Genomic DNA, 20,989 nt, shown 5'->3' on the forward strand with positions numbered 1-20,989 from the left:
TAAAGGACCCATCTTCTCCCTGTTACAATGAGCCAAAGATCCATCTAAGAGCACAATTTCTTTCCTGCCATTACCAGATTTTTAAATAGATCTCTCACTGGTAAAAGATATTGCTTTGCACTGTTTTAACTGCATTTTTTTTCCTACACCCTGGACACTGACTTTCTATAATACTATACAGTACACTCAGACTTACTGTATTACTGCACCCTGCACTTTTTGACTGATATAACACTAAACTCTGCACTTTTATTGTCACGCTACCTGCTGCACTGAAATTTGAGTTGATTTGCACTGATATCACAGAAAACAAGAGCTTTTCACCGTGTCTCAGTACATGCCAATAGTTCAATTCAAAATAAAAAACAAAATGCAAATCTGCCAGCCGGGTTCTCTTTGGTTATGCTGTGGTCATGGTTTAATTTTCTACCCGAGTGATTTGCACTACCTATTAATATCAATGGAAAGGTCAATCACGGATATTGGAGATGATCATAAACTTTGTTTCCGTTAATTAAAATGTAGAAGTAGTCCTAATTTGGGAATCCTTTCTAACGGTGCGATTGGTCACTGACTGGCAGAATCCAGACCAAAGTTTGTTCTACAAAAAGTAGAGAAGAAACGGATACAAGATAATCTGTCTGTCTGTGCCAGCAGATATCAGTTAACAGCAAGCCAGCCCTCACCAAATTCTCCCTTAGGACTCCATTCACCATATAATGGGCAACATGTCTGGAACAGGAGGATATGCATGTGCGATTGCTGGTTAACTAGATGACTATCTACTGTTTTGCCCTGCACATGATCCCAGAAAAGCATTCAATACAGGCCCATTATACGTAAGGCCTATTACATTTAAGGCCCAACTTGTGAACATTATTCATGCAAAACAATTATTTGCTCTGGTATCCAACTGAATTATCAGATGGGGCCAAGTTATCTTGGGGATCTAATTGGTTCCATTCAGGACAACGTAAATGCTGTTCAAGCATCAATATGTTTAACAACACATGCTTACCATAACATAGAAGTCAGCCATTGGGCCCATTAGCTCCAAGCTGGGTCTCTGCTTAGGAATCCCATTTTTTGTTCTTTGTTTTCCTGTACCTCGACAATGTACTCTCTCAATTGTCCATCAATCCTCCTTCAATTCTTTCTGTCACTTACCCTGACAAAGGGGTAATTTATAGTCACCAATTACTACCAATACACCTTCTAATGTATAAGGAAACCATATAAAGCCAGAGGGAAGAAATAGTTGCTGGCAAACTGCAGACCGACAGATCCAGATAACGAAGGTAAACAAACCAACTCTGTATTGTGCAGTTGGTTTGTTTTTATTCATTTTATCAGTCAACAGTTCTTTATTTGTTTACATGTGTACACTTTTTTGCATGACCAATAAGGTGGTAATTCTGCCTCAGCCACAGAAGAAGAACCTGAGTGGTATGTAATGTCATGTATGTACTCTGACAATAAATCTGAATCTGAACTCAAAGTCAGGATCAAACCTTGATCCCTGGGTGGCACAGTTGGTGTTGCGATCAGTACAAATCCTTTACAGTGCTAGTGATCTGAACCAGACCGCGGTTCAAATTTCATGCTGTCTGTAAGGAGTTTGTACATTCTCCCCATGTCTGCGTGGATTTTCTCCGGTTCCTTCCCACCATTCAAAACATACCAGAGGTGTAGGTTAATAGGGTGAAAATTGGGCGGAATGGACTCATGGTCTGAAACGGCCTGTTACTGTGCTGTATGCCTAAATTTAATTTAAAAAAAACTATGCAATGCAAACTCTTGGACCACCATGACTTTTTCCATTTTAGGATGCAAGTGAAATGATATTTGGCTGCACTCTGGAATTTATTTTTGAGTGAGGCAGTTAAAGCACAAAAGCGCACATGACATGCACCTTGTATGGAAACACATAGATGCCTTTTTCCTTCCCCATCTTAATTTTCTAGACAATCCTCAGGAAGTAATCCTGGAAGTTTTACATCCATCAATGAAGAAAACAAACTTGCCTGTGGCAAAAACGACATTGCGGGACACCAGTCTGTATTCCACAATAGAAAACTGTGGTAACTCAATCTTATTTACTCCGGTTACAGCATCATCTCCACCCCGCCAATAGAACTGAATATCATCTGTGGTGTAACCATCTGAAATTCAAAGATAAAGAGGAGATTAAGTGCATTGTATTTACCATGTACTTGTATTTTAAATATGGGGCAATTTTTTGGGGGAGGCGGGGGGGGGGGGAGGCGGAGGGTTGGGGAGGCTCGAGAGAGCCCTAAAGATTAGAGGGCTTTTGCTCAGCTATGAGCAATCTATGTGGAAAGGTTAGCACAGCAGTAAGCAGAATGCTGCTGTAGCACCAGCGACCAAGGTTTGAATCCAGCACTGTCTGTAAAGAGCTTATACATTCTGCCCGTGTCTACATGGGTTTCCTCCAGATGTATGGTTTCCTCCCACCATTTAAAAGAATGGAGTTGTCAGTTAATGGGGGTATTTGGGCGGCACAGGCTTGTGGGCTGGATGGACCTGTTACCACTCCGTATTTCTAAATTGTAAAAATTAAAATTATAAAATAAATTGAACACTAAAGTTTTCAATTCGTATGCTTGACAGGTTGAAATTGCTTCAATTCTTTTCAACAATGTACATTAAACTCATTCTTGAAAGTGTCAAATTTATTAATTAAACAGTCTATTTTACAAAGTGGGTGAAGCAAAAACAATTTCATTTTTTCCCAATAAAAGCAGGACAATGCAGTGGATGGTGGAAGTTTCCAGACAATTTAAACTTTCGTACCATGCTTTATACAATAGGCGGTAACTTAACACCCAAGACAAAGCCAACATGCCCTCCATTCTTTGTTGATGTGCAGGACAACAAGATTTGATCCCCACCTGTAAATTTTAGTTGGATGTGGGGAAAAATTTCAAGTATTTGAGCTTGGCTTGGGGTTTGTATTGCCATAAAATGCTTCATTTGTTTGTTTTACATCCAAAACAGATCTCAAAGATGAACATAATGCTCATGTTGTCTGGAATTATCGGGTACAATGTGTCCCATCCTTACAACAGTGAGGAAAGGCTTTCTAACACACTTTAAACCATTTCTCACAAAGGTGTCCAGCATCTCAAATAATCAAAATAATGGTGTATTTGATTTACAAAGCATCTCCAAAGGTAACACAAAAACAAAATCTGGGCTTTGATGAGTTACAGAATCATAGGGAGATACAGCCTGCTGAGCTTGGATGATGATCAGATGCCCATTTAATCTAACACTACATTGCAAACCTCAAAATATGCTTGCTGATTTTGTTCTTGCTGTGTCACTCCAACTGTCTCGGTTACTCGCTTACCAGCAAAAGCTTAGCATGTTAAAGCACATGTTTCACACCACACTAATTCTGGATTCAGTTTTGACCTGTGTGTGTGTGTGTGTGTGTGTGTGTGTGTGTGTGTGTGTGTGTGTGTGTGTGTGTGTGTGTGTGTGTGTGTGTGTGTGTGTGTGTGTGTGTGTGTGTGTGTGTGTGTGTGGTGTGTGTGTGTGTATTCTGGTTCAGGAACCCATATTTTAAAACCTTTTCTTTAATCACCCTCAACACTGGAGCCCACAAGGCTATGTGCTCAACTCCCTGCTCTACTTTCTCTAAATTCATGACTTGTGACCAAACATCGTTCCAACCCCATCAATTAATTCTTACATGTCACCACCATCAAGGGCAGGAGGCTGTGTGTGCGAGAGGGAATGTCTATGTGAGTGCGAGAGTGTGTGAGAGAGAGTGGGAGCGTGAGTGTGCATGAGAGTTTGTGGGTGGGTATGTTTGTGTGTGCATGTATGAGAGTGTGAGCGTGCGTGAGTGAGTGTGTGGGTGAGCGTGTGAGTTTGTGTGAGAGAGTGTGTGTGTGTTGGTGACTGTGATAGTGAGAGTGAGTGTGTGTGAGTGGGTAAGTAAGGGTGAGAGTCTGTGAGAGTGAGTGCATGTGAGATTGTGTGAAGGGGAATATGTGTATGTATGTGTGTATACGTCTGTGCGTGCATGCATGGGTGTGTGTGTGTGTGTGTGTGTGTGTGTGTGTGTGTGTGTGTGTGTGTGTGTGTGTGTGTGTGTGTGTGTGTGTGTGTGTGTGTGTTGGGGGGGAAATTTGCATGTTTTCCTTTGACCATATTGGGTTCCTGTGGATGTTCCAGTTTCCTCAGAAATCCCAGTGACAGGTAACCTGGTACATTAATTTGCCTGAGAGTGTTGATAAGCAAGACATCTGTAAAGAATTATTAGAAATTTGAAGAGGATAATGAGTGATTAATATAAATTGGTGTTTCATGGTCAGTGTACAGGCTACATGTCTCTGAAATTCATATTTCTTGAACAGGCTTCCCATCTCCTAACTGCCCTTTCCAGTTTAACTCCCCTCCCTGCCCCAGTAGGTACAGGAGCCTGAAGACAATCACTCAGTGGCACAAGGACAGCTTTGTCCCCGCTGCATCAGATTTCTGAATGAACAATGAACCATCGAAACTACCTTACTTTGTATTTTTCCAGCAGTATTTTTATTTATTTGGTCAGATGGTTTATATAAATGTTTGCACTGTGAGGCCGCCTCAAAACAACAAATTTCATGACATCCTCATGACAATAAGTTCTGATTCTGATTCGCTCTGCACGGGATTGCAGGAAACATCCTGTGCTAAAACAATGGACTAAATGGTGCATGCATCTTGGCAAAGTGCCAACAATGGCCTTTAATTCCTGAGTCCCCAGTAAGGCCCTGCCCTACCCCATGCGGGATTCTGTAGCACGTGAAGCACATAAAAAGCAGAGAGCAAACTGCATCCCAATGTTCGCTTCAATTGGGATGAATCTGATTAAAATTTGAGCATCATTTGACCAGTGTTACACTTAAGCATCAGGCAACTGCCTAATCAAACAGGAATGATAAAGTGTTGAATGCTCTTCGATTCCCAGCTGCATTCTTCCCAGGTGGAGAAAGAGTTCACGCAGTAAAACATTAAAACCTTTCTTTCAAACGCGACACAAAAACATGCTAAATATAGTGCAAGATAAATTACTTAATGATTTTTTTTACTGGGGACAGGGGAGTGCTTGGTTAGGATCGCAATAACAGTTGAGAATGCTTCACCACTGGGGTAGCAGCTGCCGAGAGTACTCACAGCTTTCTATTTCCAGAGTGCAGTTTTGTTCATCGAGTGGGTATCTCCGCAGATCCATCATACATGCAGCTGTTGTTGTAATTCTGCACCAAATCAAAGAAAGAAAACATCAGCACAAGGGTTCTGACCTATTCCTGATCATCAGGTCCTGCCAACTCTCATCGTCGTTCCCTGGAGACTCCCTCCAGACAGCGCCCAAGGTGTCAGATGGCATGCTCTGCCTTCGGACCTTGGGAGGCACAGTGGATGCAGTTAGCAGAACTGCTGCTCACAACGTCAGCGACTCGGTTTTGTCTCTGATTCTGGGTGCTCTCTGGAGTTTGCACGGTCCCCGTGTGACCAGGTGGGTTTCTTCCCACATTCCCCAGACATATAGGTCAATAGGTTAATTGCCCACTGTAAACATAAGGGGTTGGTTGGTTGGGTGCAATCGGAAGGCACGGATTGAAATAGCTTGTATTGCGACCCTATCGTGAAATTTATAATTTAAATTGATCGATACTGTCCATCTCCTTAATATTCATATGCCCATCGGGAATCCCCTTAAACACTACTATATAGTAAAATCCTTGGTATCTGGCACCTATGTGGACTGGTCAATGCCAGATAGATGTATTTTATGATTGCTTGAGACTTTCAATGCTGAACTAATATATCTGCATTAAGAATGAACAGTTTAAAATACAAAAATACTATACTGTACTTACAAAGAATAAACTTCATTTGCCTGAATATATAAACCTTAGAGCATTTTGCTTTATTTTTCAGTCACAAGTTTTGAAAACATTTAACTGTCACTGCATCTGCAGGTTCCTCCCCCTCAATGGTGCTGCCCAAAAGATGAGTGTTATAGATAATTTAAAACCCTCCCCCAAGTTTACAGATAAAGCCTCTAACTGGGGCAACTCTTACTAAGCAAGTATAAGGAGACATTTTAAGAGAATCACCCCAATGGCGAACAGCATCAACCAGCTCTTCATCAAGTAACTTTATTCAAACAGCCGCTCGAGCAAAGGACAACCCAGGCACACCGCTGGCTGAGTATTTGCTCCCATCTTCACCAAAGCTTTATGTGTTACTTGGAGAACATTTTACTGCTATAATTTTAAACTTACATATTATTTACCTGTTATTTTATTCTTATTTATTTTTATTTTAACATTTATTTTCCTCTTTTTTTTTCTGGTTGGTTGAATCCTGGATGCTAGCAGTTTTACTGTATCTGCTTTTTCCACTACTTCTGGCAGCCCGTTCCAGACACCCACTAGTAATTGTGTCAAAAACAACTGCCTTAACCTTTCTCCCCCTCATGCTTGTCCTCAAATATGTGATGGCTTCACCTTGGTGGAAAAGATTCCAATTTTTTTCTCATGGTTTTACAAACTCCTGGATGTTTAGGGCAGGAGGGGACTGCAGACACTGCAAGGCAGATGTAGGATGGGGATCAAACCAGTGAGGAAAATGAAAACAAGGACGAGAATGTTAAAGAGGATACAATGCTGAAGCAGGAGAATGTGAGATCAGGTGTTGCTGTGCCACAGGCAATGGAAATAGCTGCATCATCATCGTCCACTGTCTTTGGGGCACACAAGACTGAAGCTGCTCACCATTTTCCAACTTGGTTAAGTCTGGCACCCTTGGATTTTCTCCCCCCCCCCCATCTCTGGTTTTACACAAGAATCGTCAATTGAATCATTGCCCTCGTTCCATTACTTGCAAATAAAGCCTTTAATTAAGCAGCTTGGATATTAAGGCAGAGATTGTCAGGTATTTGATTAGTCAGGGCATCAAGGGTTATGGGGAGAAAGCCAGGGAGGGATGTCATCTACAAGTTTGCCATTAACACCACAGTTGTCGGCAGAATCACAAACGATAATAAGGAAGCAAACAGGAGGGAGATAGAGCAGCTCTTTGAATGATATAACAACAAAAACCTTGTGCTCAATGTCAGCAAAACCAAGGAGATGATGTGGACTAAAGGAGGACGTCAGGGGAACATGACCCAGTCCTCATTGAGGGCTCAGTAGTGGAGAGGGTCAAGAACTTCAAACTTCTCTGGAGATCTGTGCTGCAGCCTCTACGTTGGTGCAATCACAAAGAAGGCTCACTAGCGGCTCTACTTTTGAGGTTCTCAGGAGATTCGGTATGTCACGGAAGAATTTCATAAACTTCTACAGGTATACCATGGAGAGCATTCTGGCTGGTTCCATCACTGCCTGGTATGGAGGCACTGACTCTCAGGACAAGAATAAACTTCGGAGGGTTGTTAACTCAACCTGTGACATCACAGGGACCAGACTTCACTCCATTGAGAACATCTACATAATGCAGTGCCTTAAAAAAGCAGCCTCTATTCTCAAACACCCCCAGCACCCAGGCCACACCTTCTTCACTCTGCTACCATGTAGAAAAGGTACAGGAGCCTGAAGACGAGCACTCAGCGGCACAAGGACAGCTTTTTCCCCGCAGCCATCAGATTCCTGAATAATCAATGAACCAAAGATACTGCCTTACATTTCGTCCACTGTTATTGTTATTTTTTTTTAACGTAATGTTGTAAGATGGTTATAATATGAATGTTTGCCCTGGGACACTGCTGCAAAACATCGAATTTCATGACTTGTTCATGACAATAAATCCCGATTTGATTCTGATTCTGATTTGATTGGCTACTCTTGCCCATGTCAGTTCTTATACCTTGTGTTAGATTACATCTATGTGACTGCCTATCCCTCATGCAAAGTTATATTAGTACCAAATTTTCCTGCAGAAAAAGAAAGGATCCATCATAACCTTGAAGTCTTGTGGAACAGTTGAGACAAAAATAATATTAATGGAATAAATTTGATTGTTTGGATCATGCAACAGAATTGTTTTGAAAAATTAAAAAGCAAATACTTTACAGGAAAATTGAACGCATTTTGGAAACCACAAACTGAATCGCTCTATCAATAACTGAAGACTGAGCGAGGAACTATAGGCTTTAATAGGATTAATAGGATTTCAGATGACCCAATTCCATGTGCTCGAATGAATGGAAGGGGGCAGAGAGGTTGACCTTTATGGCCAGTTCACAGTGGGGGGGGGGGTTACATGGGATCGAGTCAGCAGTGGGCGGTGCCAGCCACAACAGCATATACATATCATCACACAAATATGGCTTTACATGCTTAAATTATTTTCCATCTAGTGATTATGGAGGCGATATACATCCCTTTAGAACTAGAGTGGGCATGCTTAACGTGAAGAATTCATTGGTTGTGAACTGGACCCCAAACTGCTGCAGGCAAAAGCTCCATAAACAGCACGCTACCTGAAATTAAGACTGGTGAACTAGGAACCTTCCACAAGTGGTGGAATAATTTTACTATTTGTTAAAAGGTTTATTTTATTAATTGCATTATTCCATGTATGAGTTATTTCTTCTGGAAAGTCCAAGAGTTTAGAATTCCTTGCCGTTTCTCACTCACCCTCAGTGTGCATACTCCTTACACATTATTTGCCCTTTTCTACCAACAGACTAAAGCTGATTTTCTGCCTTTTTTGATGTTATTCATTGACGTCATGTCATGCTCAAACTCTCCAGTTGCTTATCAAAGGACAGCAGGAAGCTGCCAAGCAACAGGTCAGATGTGTCAATTTTTACTACCGCTCTTTAAATTGCAGCTGTTTTCGAGTGAGCTGGTGCTGCTGGATGGAGAGGCAAGAGGGATCGAGGTGTGAAAGGGTGGGTGGGACAAGAAGAGCGGACGGGAGGGTGATTTAGAGACATCTGCGATTATGGGCAAGATCAAAAAGCCAAAGGTGGAATTTCACTCAAAATCCCAGCGGAGCAGATCTGTGCGCTGCTGAGGAAAGAGGTGAGGTAGTGGAAGTGGTTTTTATTGAGTGGTAACCATGAGACACAGGAAGTGAAGCCATTTTCTTCACAATGCCAGACCCCCAGGCTCAATCCTGACTTCTGGCGCTGTGTGCACAGATCCTCTACATTCTCTTTGTGGCTGGGTGGGTTTCCTCCGAGTGCTCCAGTCTTCTCCCACATCCCAAAGATACATGATTTGGTCAGCTAATTGGACACTGTAAATTGCTCCAGGTGTACATAACAGTGCGGCTTTTAGGTTGGCACAGCATCATGTGCCAATGTAATCCTACTTCACCATCCTTCTGTGGTATGATCTATGACCACCTGCAGACATGCAGCAGGCAGTCAAACGCTTTATTAATCAGAAAACCTTGGCATGTCTCTACATGCTGCTAGCTCACCACATCCAAGGCAGGTACGAGGGAGAAGACTGGGGGTATTCATTAGGGATCTTAAGGGAGGAGCTACAAGTACAGAAGGTGGGCCAGCATGCCCAGTCCCAGCGAGATCATGCCTGCAGAACCGCGTTCCACCACACCTTCCTTATCACACCTCTTTTAAAAAAAAAATTCATGCACTTATCTAAGAGAATTTTAAATGTCCCTTTTGTATCAGCCTCCACCACCGTCCTCAGAAATGCATTCCTGGCATGCACCACTTCCTGCATCTGACATCTGCCCTAAACTTTCCTCTCCTCGTCTTGAATGGTGTGTACATAATCACAGAATCTCTGAGGGGAACTATTGAGAATGTGGAGGGATTTAATAACTGGGAATAACGTCAGAATAGAATAAGTGATCTTATGCTGCAAGGTCGACTGAGCTAGGGTTCTTGCTTTGGAGCAATGAAGGATGAAAGGGAACAGAATTAGAGGTGTACATGATTATGAGATGCATACATATGGCAGACAGCCAGCACGTTTAATGTGGGGTGACAATAGCAAATACCAGAGGACATCTGTTTAAGGTGAGTAGAGGAAAATTTAGGGGCCACGTCAGATACACTTTAAAAAAAACACAGAGAGTGGTGGATGTCTGGAAGGCATTGCTGGGGGTGGTGGCCTGTACAATAGGGAAACAAAAAAAAGACCCTTGAATAGGCACATAGATGTAAAAAAATAGAGGGCTATGGGTGTGGGTTCAGGAAGGGTTAGAATGTTGTGGAGTCAGCACAACATCTGGAGTGGAAGAGCTTGTAAATGAGTTGGTCAATTTGAAGTATCCATTAGGCTCTATTGGTTAATTGGCAACTTTAACTAACCCCTTAGTGCAAGGTGAGTAGCAAATGAATCAGAGTAGTTAATCACTGTGTGTGAGAGAGAGAGAGAGAGACAGAGATCAGGGAAATGAGGGGGAGAATGTGACTGATGAGATTGCTCTGCTGGGCACTGGAAATGAACCCAGAACTGTAATCAGTAAGTTCATCCAATTCCTTTGCAAAAAAAAAACTGCATCTGCTAACAGCTTCCTCAAATTGATAAAACAACCTCGATTTGGATTTGTTTTCAATGGCACTTTGAGGTTTTACGGTAGTATTCAGCATGTGCAACCTGCGAGAAATTGATGGCACATAAAACATTTATCACAGCTTCTTGAAGGCTTGAAGTTGACATCTTCAACGAACGTCAACACTGACAGTCACTGCCCGAGATGAAAGCAGATGGAGCCAGTGTGGAATTATGTCATTCACATCTCCTCACAGACAGGTCACGAGGACTTGTCTCTGAAGCAGTATGATTCGCTTATTATACGGGTATGCTAAGTTGCTACACGATGTGTGTGAGAAATGAAGAGCTGACATTTTCAAGCTTGCAAGAGTGTGCAGCAATGTGGCAGGCGGAGTACCACATTGGAAAAATGGGAGGTTATCCACCTCTGCAGAGGCAAACGGAGATCCAGTGCATATTTTTTTTGAAATGGTAAAAGATTTGGAAATGTTGATGTTCAAAGGCAGCTAACCATTCTTGTACACACATCACTGAAAGCTAATACGATGCCCCCAGAGACATTCAAAATGGCAAAAGGTTAGCTGGCCTTTATTGTGAGAAGATTTGTGTCCAAGAATAAAGCTAGCTCACTGCAATAAATATTGGACCTTGGTGAAAGCACTCCTGGAGCAGTGTGTGATTATCGTCTCTTTAGATGGAATTGGAAACACTTTCAAGAGAGGAAATACAGAAACAATTCATTAAACTGCTTCAATGCAAAAAGATGCTGGAGAAACTCAGTAGGTCACATAGCCTTCCTTTAGTTTCAAAGATATGTAACCAACGTTTCAGGCCTGAGCCCTTTACTCCAGCACTTTTGTGTATTAAACTACAACCACAGCAGACTTTCTCATTTAACTCATTAAACAGGTTCCTGCGATGATGAGTCTGTCAAATGAGGAGACACTGAGTGAGTCATGTCCCTGTTAGGAGGTTCCATGAAGTAAATACAAAGAGCAAGTTCCTCTTGGCAGAGTCATGTGGGAAAGAGGGAGATGCATTCATCCACCTCCAAATTCTTCTCTCCCATCACCCTGATTGGGCCTGAAGTTGTTCCAACTCCATTCCTGAGTCTACGGCAGATGCTAGCTCACTGGCTCTACACAAAGCCCTAGAACATCTGGACAGCAAAGATGCATACAGGTACATCAGGATGTTCTTTATCAATTAGAATTTAGCTTCTAACACCATCATCCCCTCAAAACTGATCAGCAAACTCCAAGACCTGGGAGTTAACACCCCACTGTTTAATTGGATCATGGATTCCCTCACTTCCAGGCCACAATAATTGAAGATTGGTAAGAACATCTCCTTCATAATCTCCATTAGTACTGGAGCACCACAGGCCACTGTTCCTAGCCCTCTGCTCTACTCACTTTGCATCTATGACTGTGTTGCTAGGCATGGAAATAACACCATCCTCAAACTTGCTGATAATACCATGGTAGTGGGTTGTATAAAGGGAGAGGAGAGTCAGCGTACTGGATGAAGTTTGGAAACTTGGCTGCATGGTGCAGCAAAAAAAACTTTGCACTCAATGTCACCAAAACTAAGGAGCTGATTGTTGACTTCAGGAAAGGAAAGGCAGAGGTATACAATCCAGTGATCATTGGGGGATTGTAGGTGGAGAGGGTGAGCACATTTAAGTTCTTGGGAGTCACTATCTTGGAGGATCTTTCCTGGACCCAACACACCAATGGCACCATGAAGAAATGACATCAGTACCTCTACTTCCTCAGGAGTTTGTGGGGGTTTGGTATGACACTAGGAGTCCTGGAAAATTTCTACTGAGGTGTGCTGACTGGCTGCATCATGGTCTGGTATGGGGACACCAATATCCCTGACTGTAAAGCCCTCCAAAAGGTAGTGGATACAGCCCAAGCCATTACAGGCAAAACCCTCCCCACTGTTGAGAGCATCTGCAGGGAACGCTGCCGTCAGAAAGCAGCAGCAATCATCAAACATCTACACCACCCAGCACACACTATGTCCTTGCTGCTGCCCTCAGGAAAGAGGTCTAGATGCCACAAGACTCGCACCACGAGGTTTAGGAACAGTTGTTACCCTTCGACCATCAGACTTTTCAATGGAAAACTCAGTCAGGGAATCTTACTTGTTCAATTTATTGATTTTCTTATTTATTCTCTCTATATTGCACAGTCAGTTTGTTTACAATTGTTATCTGCTTAGAGTTCTTTATTTGTTTACGTGTACAGGTATTCTTTGGGGACACTTCTTTATGCACAACCAGTTAGTGGTAATTCTGCCTCGCCCACAGGAAAAAGAATCTCAGGGTTGTATGTGATGTCATGTTTGTATTCTGATAATAAATCTGAAATCTGAAGTAAAAACACAATGGTGGAGAAACTCAGCAGGTCAAGCAGTGTCCTTCATAACCGATGTTTCGGGCTTGAGCGCTTCATCAATGTATGGGAAAATGTCACCAGGCATCCAAACGAAAGGATAGGATGGAGAAACACAGTCACAAAGGCCATGATAGGTGGAGAAGGGATGGTGGGGGGAGGGGGGTCACCGTGAACAAGGGGAGGAGGGATGGCTAGATGAATAGAGACCTGGAAAGGGGAAGAGAAGTTGGGGAGAGGAGAGCAGGTTAGCAGAAATCAGTCGAATGCCTCTGTCTCAGTCACTGGTGCAGATGGCGTGAAGTTGCTCAGCGAACCAATCTCCCAATCTGCACCAAGTCTCTCCAGTGTAGAGAAGGCCACAAAGGGAGCACTGGATGCAGTAAATCAGTCTTGCGGAAACATAAGTGAAGCATGGCTTCACTTGAAAGACCTGTTTGGGACCCCAGATTGTGGTGAGAGAGGAGGTGTGGGCGCAAGTGTGGCACCTCCTGCAGCCACACAGGATCTCCTAGTAGCCAACCATTTCAGTTGAGTGTCACACTCTCATTCTCACATGTCTGTCCATAGCCTTATGTACTATCCCACCAAGACCACCCATAAATTGGAGAAACAACACTTGATTTTCTCTCTGGGCACTCTCCAGTTGGATGGCATTAACATCAACTTTTCTGGTTTCTGCTAACCTGCTCTCCTCTTCCCGTTCCACCCTTCCCTTCACCTTTTCAGCTCTCCTCCCTCTTCCCTCTCTATTCACCCAGCCATCCCTCCTCCCCTTGATCACTGCTGTCCCCTCCCTCCCTTCTCCACCTATCACCTCCAGCCTTTGCGACCATGCCTCCACCCTTACTCTTTTGTTTGGATGCCTGGTGACATTTTTCCATACCCTGATGAAGGGCTCAAGCCCGAAATCTTGGCTATGTGTTTTTACCTTTGCGATGTAAAGAACACTGCTTGACCTGCTGAGTTTCTCCAGCTTTGTGTTTTTGTGCTTTGTGTTTACTCCACATGCCACACAGTCCAGATTTTCTCCCGCTACATATTATGAAAACATCTGATCCATCATATCTCTCCGTTTCCCTGAAAACCTTTTTTTAATGATATGTAAGCCAATGAACTGAGCCTACAGCTGTAGCATCATCAAGGCTGTAGATCTCAAATCCTTGACATTATCCAAATAGATATCTTTTTCAATTCATCTGCTCCTGACCCATATCTTTGTTAAAACTTCTTTGTTCTATCACCCAAACTCATCCAGTCTTGTGCATCCTTTGACCATGAACTTTCCAACCTCCACTGGTTTATGGAAAAGTAACATACCAGCTTTACAATTCTCATTCTTTTTCAATTCCATTTCTGGTTTTGCTGCTCCGGTGTGCTAATTCTCTCGGAATGTTAACCCTCGCTGATCGAACTATTCATACCTTTCATCACCAAACTTTTCATCCATTAGTGGAGGGAGGCAAGAAAGTCTGCAGATGCTGGAGTTGAGAGCAATACACAAAAACATGCTGGAGAAACTCAGCAGGTCACTAAGCATCCAAAGGAAGGAAAGATTAAGCAACATTTCGGACATGCGCCCTTAGTCATGATGAACAAAAAAAAAGCAGGCACCTGAACAAAATAAGGTTGGGGTGGGTGGGTGTTGAGGAGAGACGTTAGAAAGAGGCAGAAAGAACAGGAAAATGGGTGGGTATGGGTGGGAGGGCAGGACGAAATGGTGATAAGTGATGGGGAGATGGTAGCTTTCTGAATGGAGAATGAAGGGATGCAGAGCTGGAGTAAAGGAGACAGAGGGATAGGGAAAGAGAGAATCGGGGCAGGGGGCTAATGGAAATTGGAGATGTGAATTCCATCTGGTTGGAGAGCAAAAACACACTAGGGAAACTCAGCAGGTCAAACAGTGTCCTTTATACAGCAATGATAAAAGATACATAACTGATGTTTCGGACTTGAGCGCTTCATCAAGTTATGGAAAAATGTCAGCATGCGTCTGAATAAAAGGGTAAGGGGGAAGCTTGGCTGGGAGGAGCACCGTCCCCAGAGGCAGGATACCATTGGTAGGGAAGGGAAGGTGGGCAAAGCAGCAAGCAGGGGGAGGAGGGATGGCTTTGTGGATCGAGAGGGAAGGGGATAGAGAGCTGAGGGAAGGGAAGGGTGAGGGAAATGAGAGCAATATAAGGTTGGAAATTTAAGGTGCTGTTCCTACCATTTGCAGGTATTCTGATAAGAGAACGGAGGGATGGGGATGGAGAGCTGGAGGAAAGATATCCATTGGTGGCATGTCTTTGGAGGCTAAGACTTTGAACCCCAGAATCTCACCCCCCCCCAATCCCTCCTCCTTCTTTAATATTCCCCTTTCAAAATCATCCATCTTAACATCTTCTTCACACATTGACTTAATTAGTTTAGTTTAATTTATTGATATAGCACATAGAAAACACCTCCCGTTGACCAAAGTGCTGTAGGTGCGATCTCCCCTGAGTATGCGATTTGTGCGCGGAACAACCAATTGGCCGATCTGAGGAGTCTTGAAGTGGAGTAGGACATTGGGAGATCAGTGATGTAAGAGGGCAGTAGACTATTAAGGGCTTTATAAACAAGCTGAAGAACTTTAAAATCTATTCTGAGCCATACTGGCAGCCAGTGGAAGGAGGCCAGAATAGAGGTGTTATGGTCCCTCTTCATGGCTACTTACAGGTGACTTGCTGCAGCATTCTGCACCAGTTACAGGTGGGATAATGACGACTGACTAATTCCCGTATATAGAGAGTTAGAATAGTCTAAACGGGTGAAAATGAGGGCATGGATATCTTTCTCAAGGTTTTTCAGCAACAGGAATGATTTGATTTTGGCAATAGTGTGAAGATGGACAATTGTATTGACTTGTTTGTCAAACTTGAAGGTGGAATCGAATATCACACCAAGGGATTTGATGCATGGTTTAATAAGGGTGGGAAAGTTACCAAAGGTATTGAAAATAATTTTGGTGGAGTTTGGGGGAGCAAATAGGATGATCTTAGATTTGCCTTCATTTAGCTGCCAGAAGTTTTAAGTCATCCAGCACTTTATGTGCTCCAATCATTGAAGCTGTTTATCTTTGCTTGGTCATTGGGCTTCAAAGGGAGATAGAGCTGAGAATCGTCAGCGTAGCAGTGGAAGGAGATGCCATGTTTTTGGATGACATGGCCAAGGGGAAGCATGTATAAGGAGAAGAGCATGGGGCCCTGCAAAGGAGGACAAAAAATCACCCATTCAAGGACCTTTGACAGGAATAGAAATTTAGAAACAGGCCTGTCATTTTTGGGTGTGGTGGGGTCTAGTTGGGTTTTTTCAGGAGGGGCTAGACCACAGCACATTTGAATCAAATTAGAACAATCCTGGTGGCCAAGGAACTGTTAACAATAGAGACCGGCTGTGTCGAAAACATACCTCAAGAGGGGAGTAGGAATAATGTTGAGTGGGCAGGTTGTTGGCTTCATGGTGACCACAATCTTTCTAAGAGTAGATAAGTGTGGTTGGGCTGAAAGAGTCCAGGTTGGATGAACCTTGGAATTAAACTTGCTTCGTCACACACCTCGCCATCTGTCCAGTTAAAGAGGGCAACTTTCATTTACAAGCTATACAAATACAAGGTGTTGTTGCTGTTCTGCACTGTTGGGTGAAGTTTCCAAAACGGTAACTTGAACCTGGTGATACTTGAACTGAGGTTGGTTGGCATTTCTGCTGACAGAGTTAAGTAATTGAGAAAGTATAAATAAGAGAGATTGTCTCCCCTCCCCCTGAGAAATTCTTACAGTTGGGGTTTCCTTAATTCTTGTAAACTATATGTTCCAGAAAATAAAGACATTTGAATACTTATCTTAACAATGGTATAGTTGGGTTCATGTTGTCTGTGGTGGGGCCACAGGAACCGATCCCATCTTATGAATATAACCTTTGCATCTCACAATCAAAGCAATGGTTGACAAATGTTTAACTGGACAGATGGCGAGGTGTGTGACGAACAGTTTTAGGGGCAATTTCAGGTCAGGAACCATGGGGAGATGAGATGTTTGAACCCGACATAATTTATAGTGGTCATAAGGACTGTGGGACACGATAGCTGAATTCACATATGGCTTTGACCCCGCTTTTTTGATGAATAGTTTAATTGCCAGTTTTATGGAGGATGGTGTCCATGTATCAGAGCACTAATTGGGCTTTCTTACAGTAAAACCCCATTGTTAGTTACAATGGCTTTGCTCATAAGAAAGTGCCCGAATACTTTATAAAGCAATAAAATTGTGTTGAACTGTTGATATATAACTGTTGTTTTATTGTGTCCTCTTCACAGAATTTACTTTAACACAATCAACAAGAATCAGTGCAACTTCTGCATTTGTCGAGAAAAAAATACATTTGGATGTGAATTCTATTTGCACATTAAAGCCTGCCTGAATTTGCAAATTTCCCTCAACATAAGTGGATCCAATTTTGTAGCTCGACTGACATCATAGTGAGACCTCTGAGAAGGTAATAATAACTGTGACACAGTAGGTCTATTTTGGGACTGGAAGATAGAGGATATTTTAAAAAGGCAATAAATATTTTATTGCCAGATACTTTTGACATCAGTATTATAATGAAATGTACTCTCCTTTGCAGCTCTGCTTAGCTCCCATTAAAACCTTTGATGGATTTCCATTTTTTTTCTATCTCTCCCCTCCATAATATTGGGACTTGTGCTCTAAGACATCAGTCCACAAATCTCCAGTGCCTGAATACAAGCTGGCATTTTTCAAGTTTGGATGGAGAGCTCCCATGGGTTACCTAGCCTCAGCTGCAGGAGTTATCGTAGCCTGGGAGAGAATTCAGCAAGGTAGGTAAACACAGCAGCAGATCAACATTGGCTTCGAGGCTGATGGACTCACACCAGGCCACTGGTTGCTGGCAACTGGCTTTGGGAAGCAAGGTACGCAGCAACAGTTCACTTAACTAGTGACTTATCGTGGACACACAACATCTCCTCAGTCATGAGGAAGGTGCAACAACAGGCTTCACTTCCAGAGTGGGCTGGGCCATCATTATGCCAGCCTTCTATAGGAGCTTTATTGAGAGTGTCCTGGCCGGCTGCATCACAGTGTGGTACAGTTGCTGCAGAGAAATGGATCAGAGGTCAATCCACAGGACCAGAAGAGTGGCAGAGAGGATTCTTGGAGTCTTCCCCCCACCATCGATGAGATCTCTCGGGATCGTTGTTTGAAGAGGCTGGATAAAATTATCGTGGACCTTTTCCAACCCCTTCAGCTGCTCCCATTGAGAAGGAGATACAGGAATATTAGAGCCACCACCGCCAAGCTGAGAAACAGCTTCTTCCCACGGGCAGTGAGAATGCTGAACTTCTCACAATAACCACCTGAAAATCTCATCTTCATGAAACAATATTTATTTTTATCTATGAATACTTGTCCTGCATATGTTCTGTTTATCTGTATGTATTTTATGTTTGGTTGTGTGGCTGTGTGTTTTGCACCGAGGGCCGGAGAACACTGTTTTGTTGGGTAGTACTTGTACAATCAGTTGACGACTTGAACACAGAGGTTGGGCAAACATGGGAGGCTATGGCATCAGAGGAGGTGGCAGAATACCTATGCCAAAGGTACTCTGTGGTTAGAAAGGGATTACTTAAGATTGTATGTGAGTGGGAAAACAAAGGTTGAGAACCATAGTCCTAATGCTGGAAGATTAGGAAGTGCTGTTCTGTTGAAAGAGAAAAGAGCAAGAGTTCATGTTTTAAGTCAAAAATCCTCCTCAGAACTGGGAAAGAAAGAAAACTAGTTTGCTTTCGCCTCTTCTCAATTCTGACAGAGCCTTCAGACTGAAATGCTGACTCTTTCCCCCCTTCTGGAGATGCTGCCTAGCCTAATCTGCAGCAGGCTTCGAGCTATTTTCTGTATTTTGGACTGTCAGCGTCTGCAGCATTTTACTTCTCATTCAATGCTGAGTGATGTTGGAAGTGCATGAAACCAATGATCCCCGGCATCCTAGCCCTGTCATTTCACTTAAAAATGATCTCCCCCGCCCTTCCATCAAGCACGTCAGCTGGATAACTTGTGTTGACCTTTCCCTGGTCCACAGGACTGAGGATAATTTCAGATGCCTCACTGTCGCTCTACCAAAGATCAGCATACACAACCTGGGGCTTAGCTGTGCTGCATTCAGGAAAAAAAAATTACAAATACCAGCTGAAGAGGCCAGATCATCAGAAACTGCAAGTTACAAATTGAAGACTGCACAAAAGAAATGATCCATGCAGTCGGCACTTAAATATTTCATCACTTTTCTTTTATCCAATATAGGGAAGAAGTGCGTTCCAATCAATATCTACTGCAGACTTTGAATTTATTTATTTCCTTCAGTATCGCATCAATAAGGAGACGGGGATTTCCAATTTCGAACCCGACCACTGAACGTTAACTGAAGCAATCTAGAAATGACATCATTCACACTCCAAGAGCAACCTCTAAAGCAGCAAGTCAGATATATATTATTCTGACCAGTGAATTATTAAAGAAAAACACATTTGTGTCAAAGGTACATGAACATGGATTAAAGCTACAACATACATAAAAGATGAACACTGCCGAAGAAGGCTACTTAAAACTGTAGACTACCGGGAGCAGATGCTAACACACCATTCAGCTATCCTGCGTAACCATCTCGGGCCTGCTGAAGGAGCCAGACATTGAATTGCATGTTTATTTTTTAAAATGCGAATATAATGACGAACAGCATTTAGTGCCCATTTTGTGATTCTCTCGTGCATCACTACATGGTTGTATTTTAGCCAGCACCCATGAGAATAGAAGCACCATCTGGGGTAGTACTGGGCAGGAGGGTGGAGGATGGGGTGGCAAAGAGACAGTGGGGATCGCTTCTGTGCAGATTGGCCAGTTCTGTGGATAGTTCCCCGTTTCTACAATTAGGGTCCCACAGTCAGAAGAAGAAATTCAGCACTGAGAGTTGCTAAGTGTGTAGGTATCGGCTGCAAGTTTGCTCGACTCCCAACATCCAATCGTTTGAAGTCAATGAGTACGAATGTGTAGAGCATACTGCCAGCAGCTAATATTGCTGGAGAATAAAGATGAACCCCTGTCTTCTGTGCCTCCAAAAGAGTCAAGCAGTCCTGTTCACTGCATTTGACCAAAAAAATGTCCTTGCAGTTCACGAGGATTGGTTGAGACAAGGAGGCTCTCCATTTGGATTACCAGCTGACAGCCAGCAGGGGAAGGCTCTGAAACTGTGCGAGCCCCTTTCTCTGTGAGTAGAAAGCCACTGAAGAATTGATTTAACTTAACATTGAGCAAAATGAGATCTTTTTCTTTGAATGTATTTGGTTGAGATGGGAGGGCATTGATGGCAGAGCTACCACTTATTGCTATCAAGAACTGCCCTTGAGATGGCAGTGCTGAGTCATAATCCTGAAATCCATGGAAATGGATTGGGTTGGTTACCAGTGCCATGCGAGAGAGAACATCAATTTATTCATTGTATCATTCAGTCCAAATCATTTCAATGAAAATACATGTATGGAAGCATCTATCCAATGAGAATAAGATGAAGCTCCTCATGAAGTCCAAATCCATGGGTATAAAACCTTAAGTTACAACAAAATGATTAAGAATTGATAAATTGATTGAAATTTGTTCAACTTCTAGAATGCAAAGAAGAGAGAAAATCTCTGCTAGTTTCCTCTGCAGATCACAGGATGATTTGTGCCATGACACCCCCCTCAACATTCCATGCTTTCGTGAGGCATTCTCTGTTCCACTGCTGTGAACTGGGCTTGCCTGAAATATTGAGTGCACCAAATCCTGAGCTTAAAGAAGTACAATTCCAAGATTCATACAACAGAGCTTCAGCCCAATCTCCCTATTGGCAAATTTGACATTCTGGGCTAGTCTCATTTGCCTGCATTTCGGTTAACAGTTCCTATCCAGACATTGAATATTGTAATAACTTCCTCTGGCAGCTTGTTCCAGACACTGACTTCTCTGAGTGAAAATATTGCACACCAGGTCACTCTTTAATCTCTCTGCTCTCACTATA

The 20,989-nt window shown here is 42.9% G+C and overlaps 1 protein-coding gene across 1 annotated transcript in view; it reads right to left on the reverse strand.

Annotated features, from left to right (window-relative positions):
- The window catches only part of gabrb3 (gamma-aminobutyric acid type A receptor subunit beta3), a 370,172-nt gene that overhangs the window by 58,454 nt on the left and 290,729 nt on the right, over positions 1–20,989 (reverse strand). Inside the window, exons 5-6 of the mRNA XM_069892543.1 lie at positions 5,188–5,270; positions 2,025–2,162 (exon numbers count right to left, since the gene is read on the reverse strand). Coding sequence (XP_069748644.1) covers positions 2,025–2,162; positions 5,188–5,270 — 221 coding nt within the window. The remainder of the gene's footprint in view (positions 1–2,024; positions 2,163–5,187; positions 5,271–20,989) is intronic.

This window comes from Narcine bancroftii, chromosome 7, assembly GCF_036971445.1.
Source record: "Narcine bancroftii isolate sNarBan1 chromosome 7, sNarBan1.hap1, whole genome shotgun sequence".
NCBI classification, from domain to species: Eukaryota; Metazoa; Chordata; class Chondrichthyes; order Torpediniformes; family Narcinidae; genus Narcine; species Narcine bancroftii.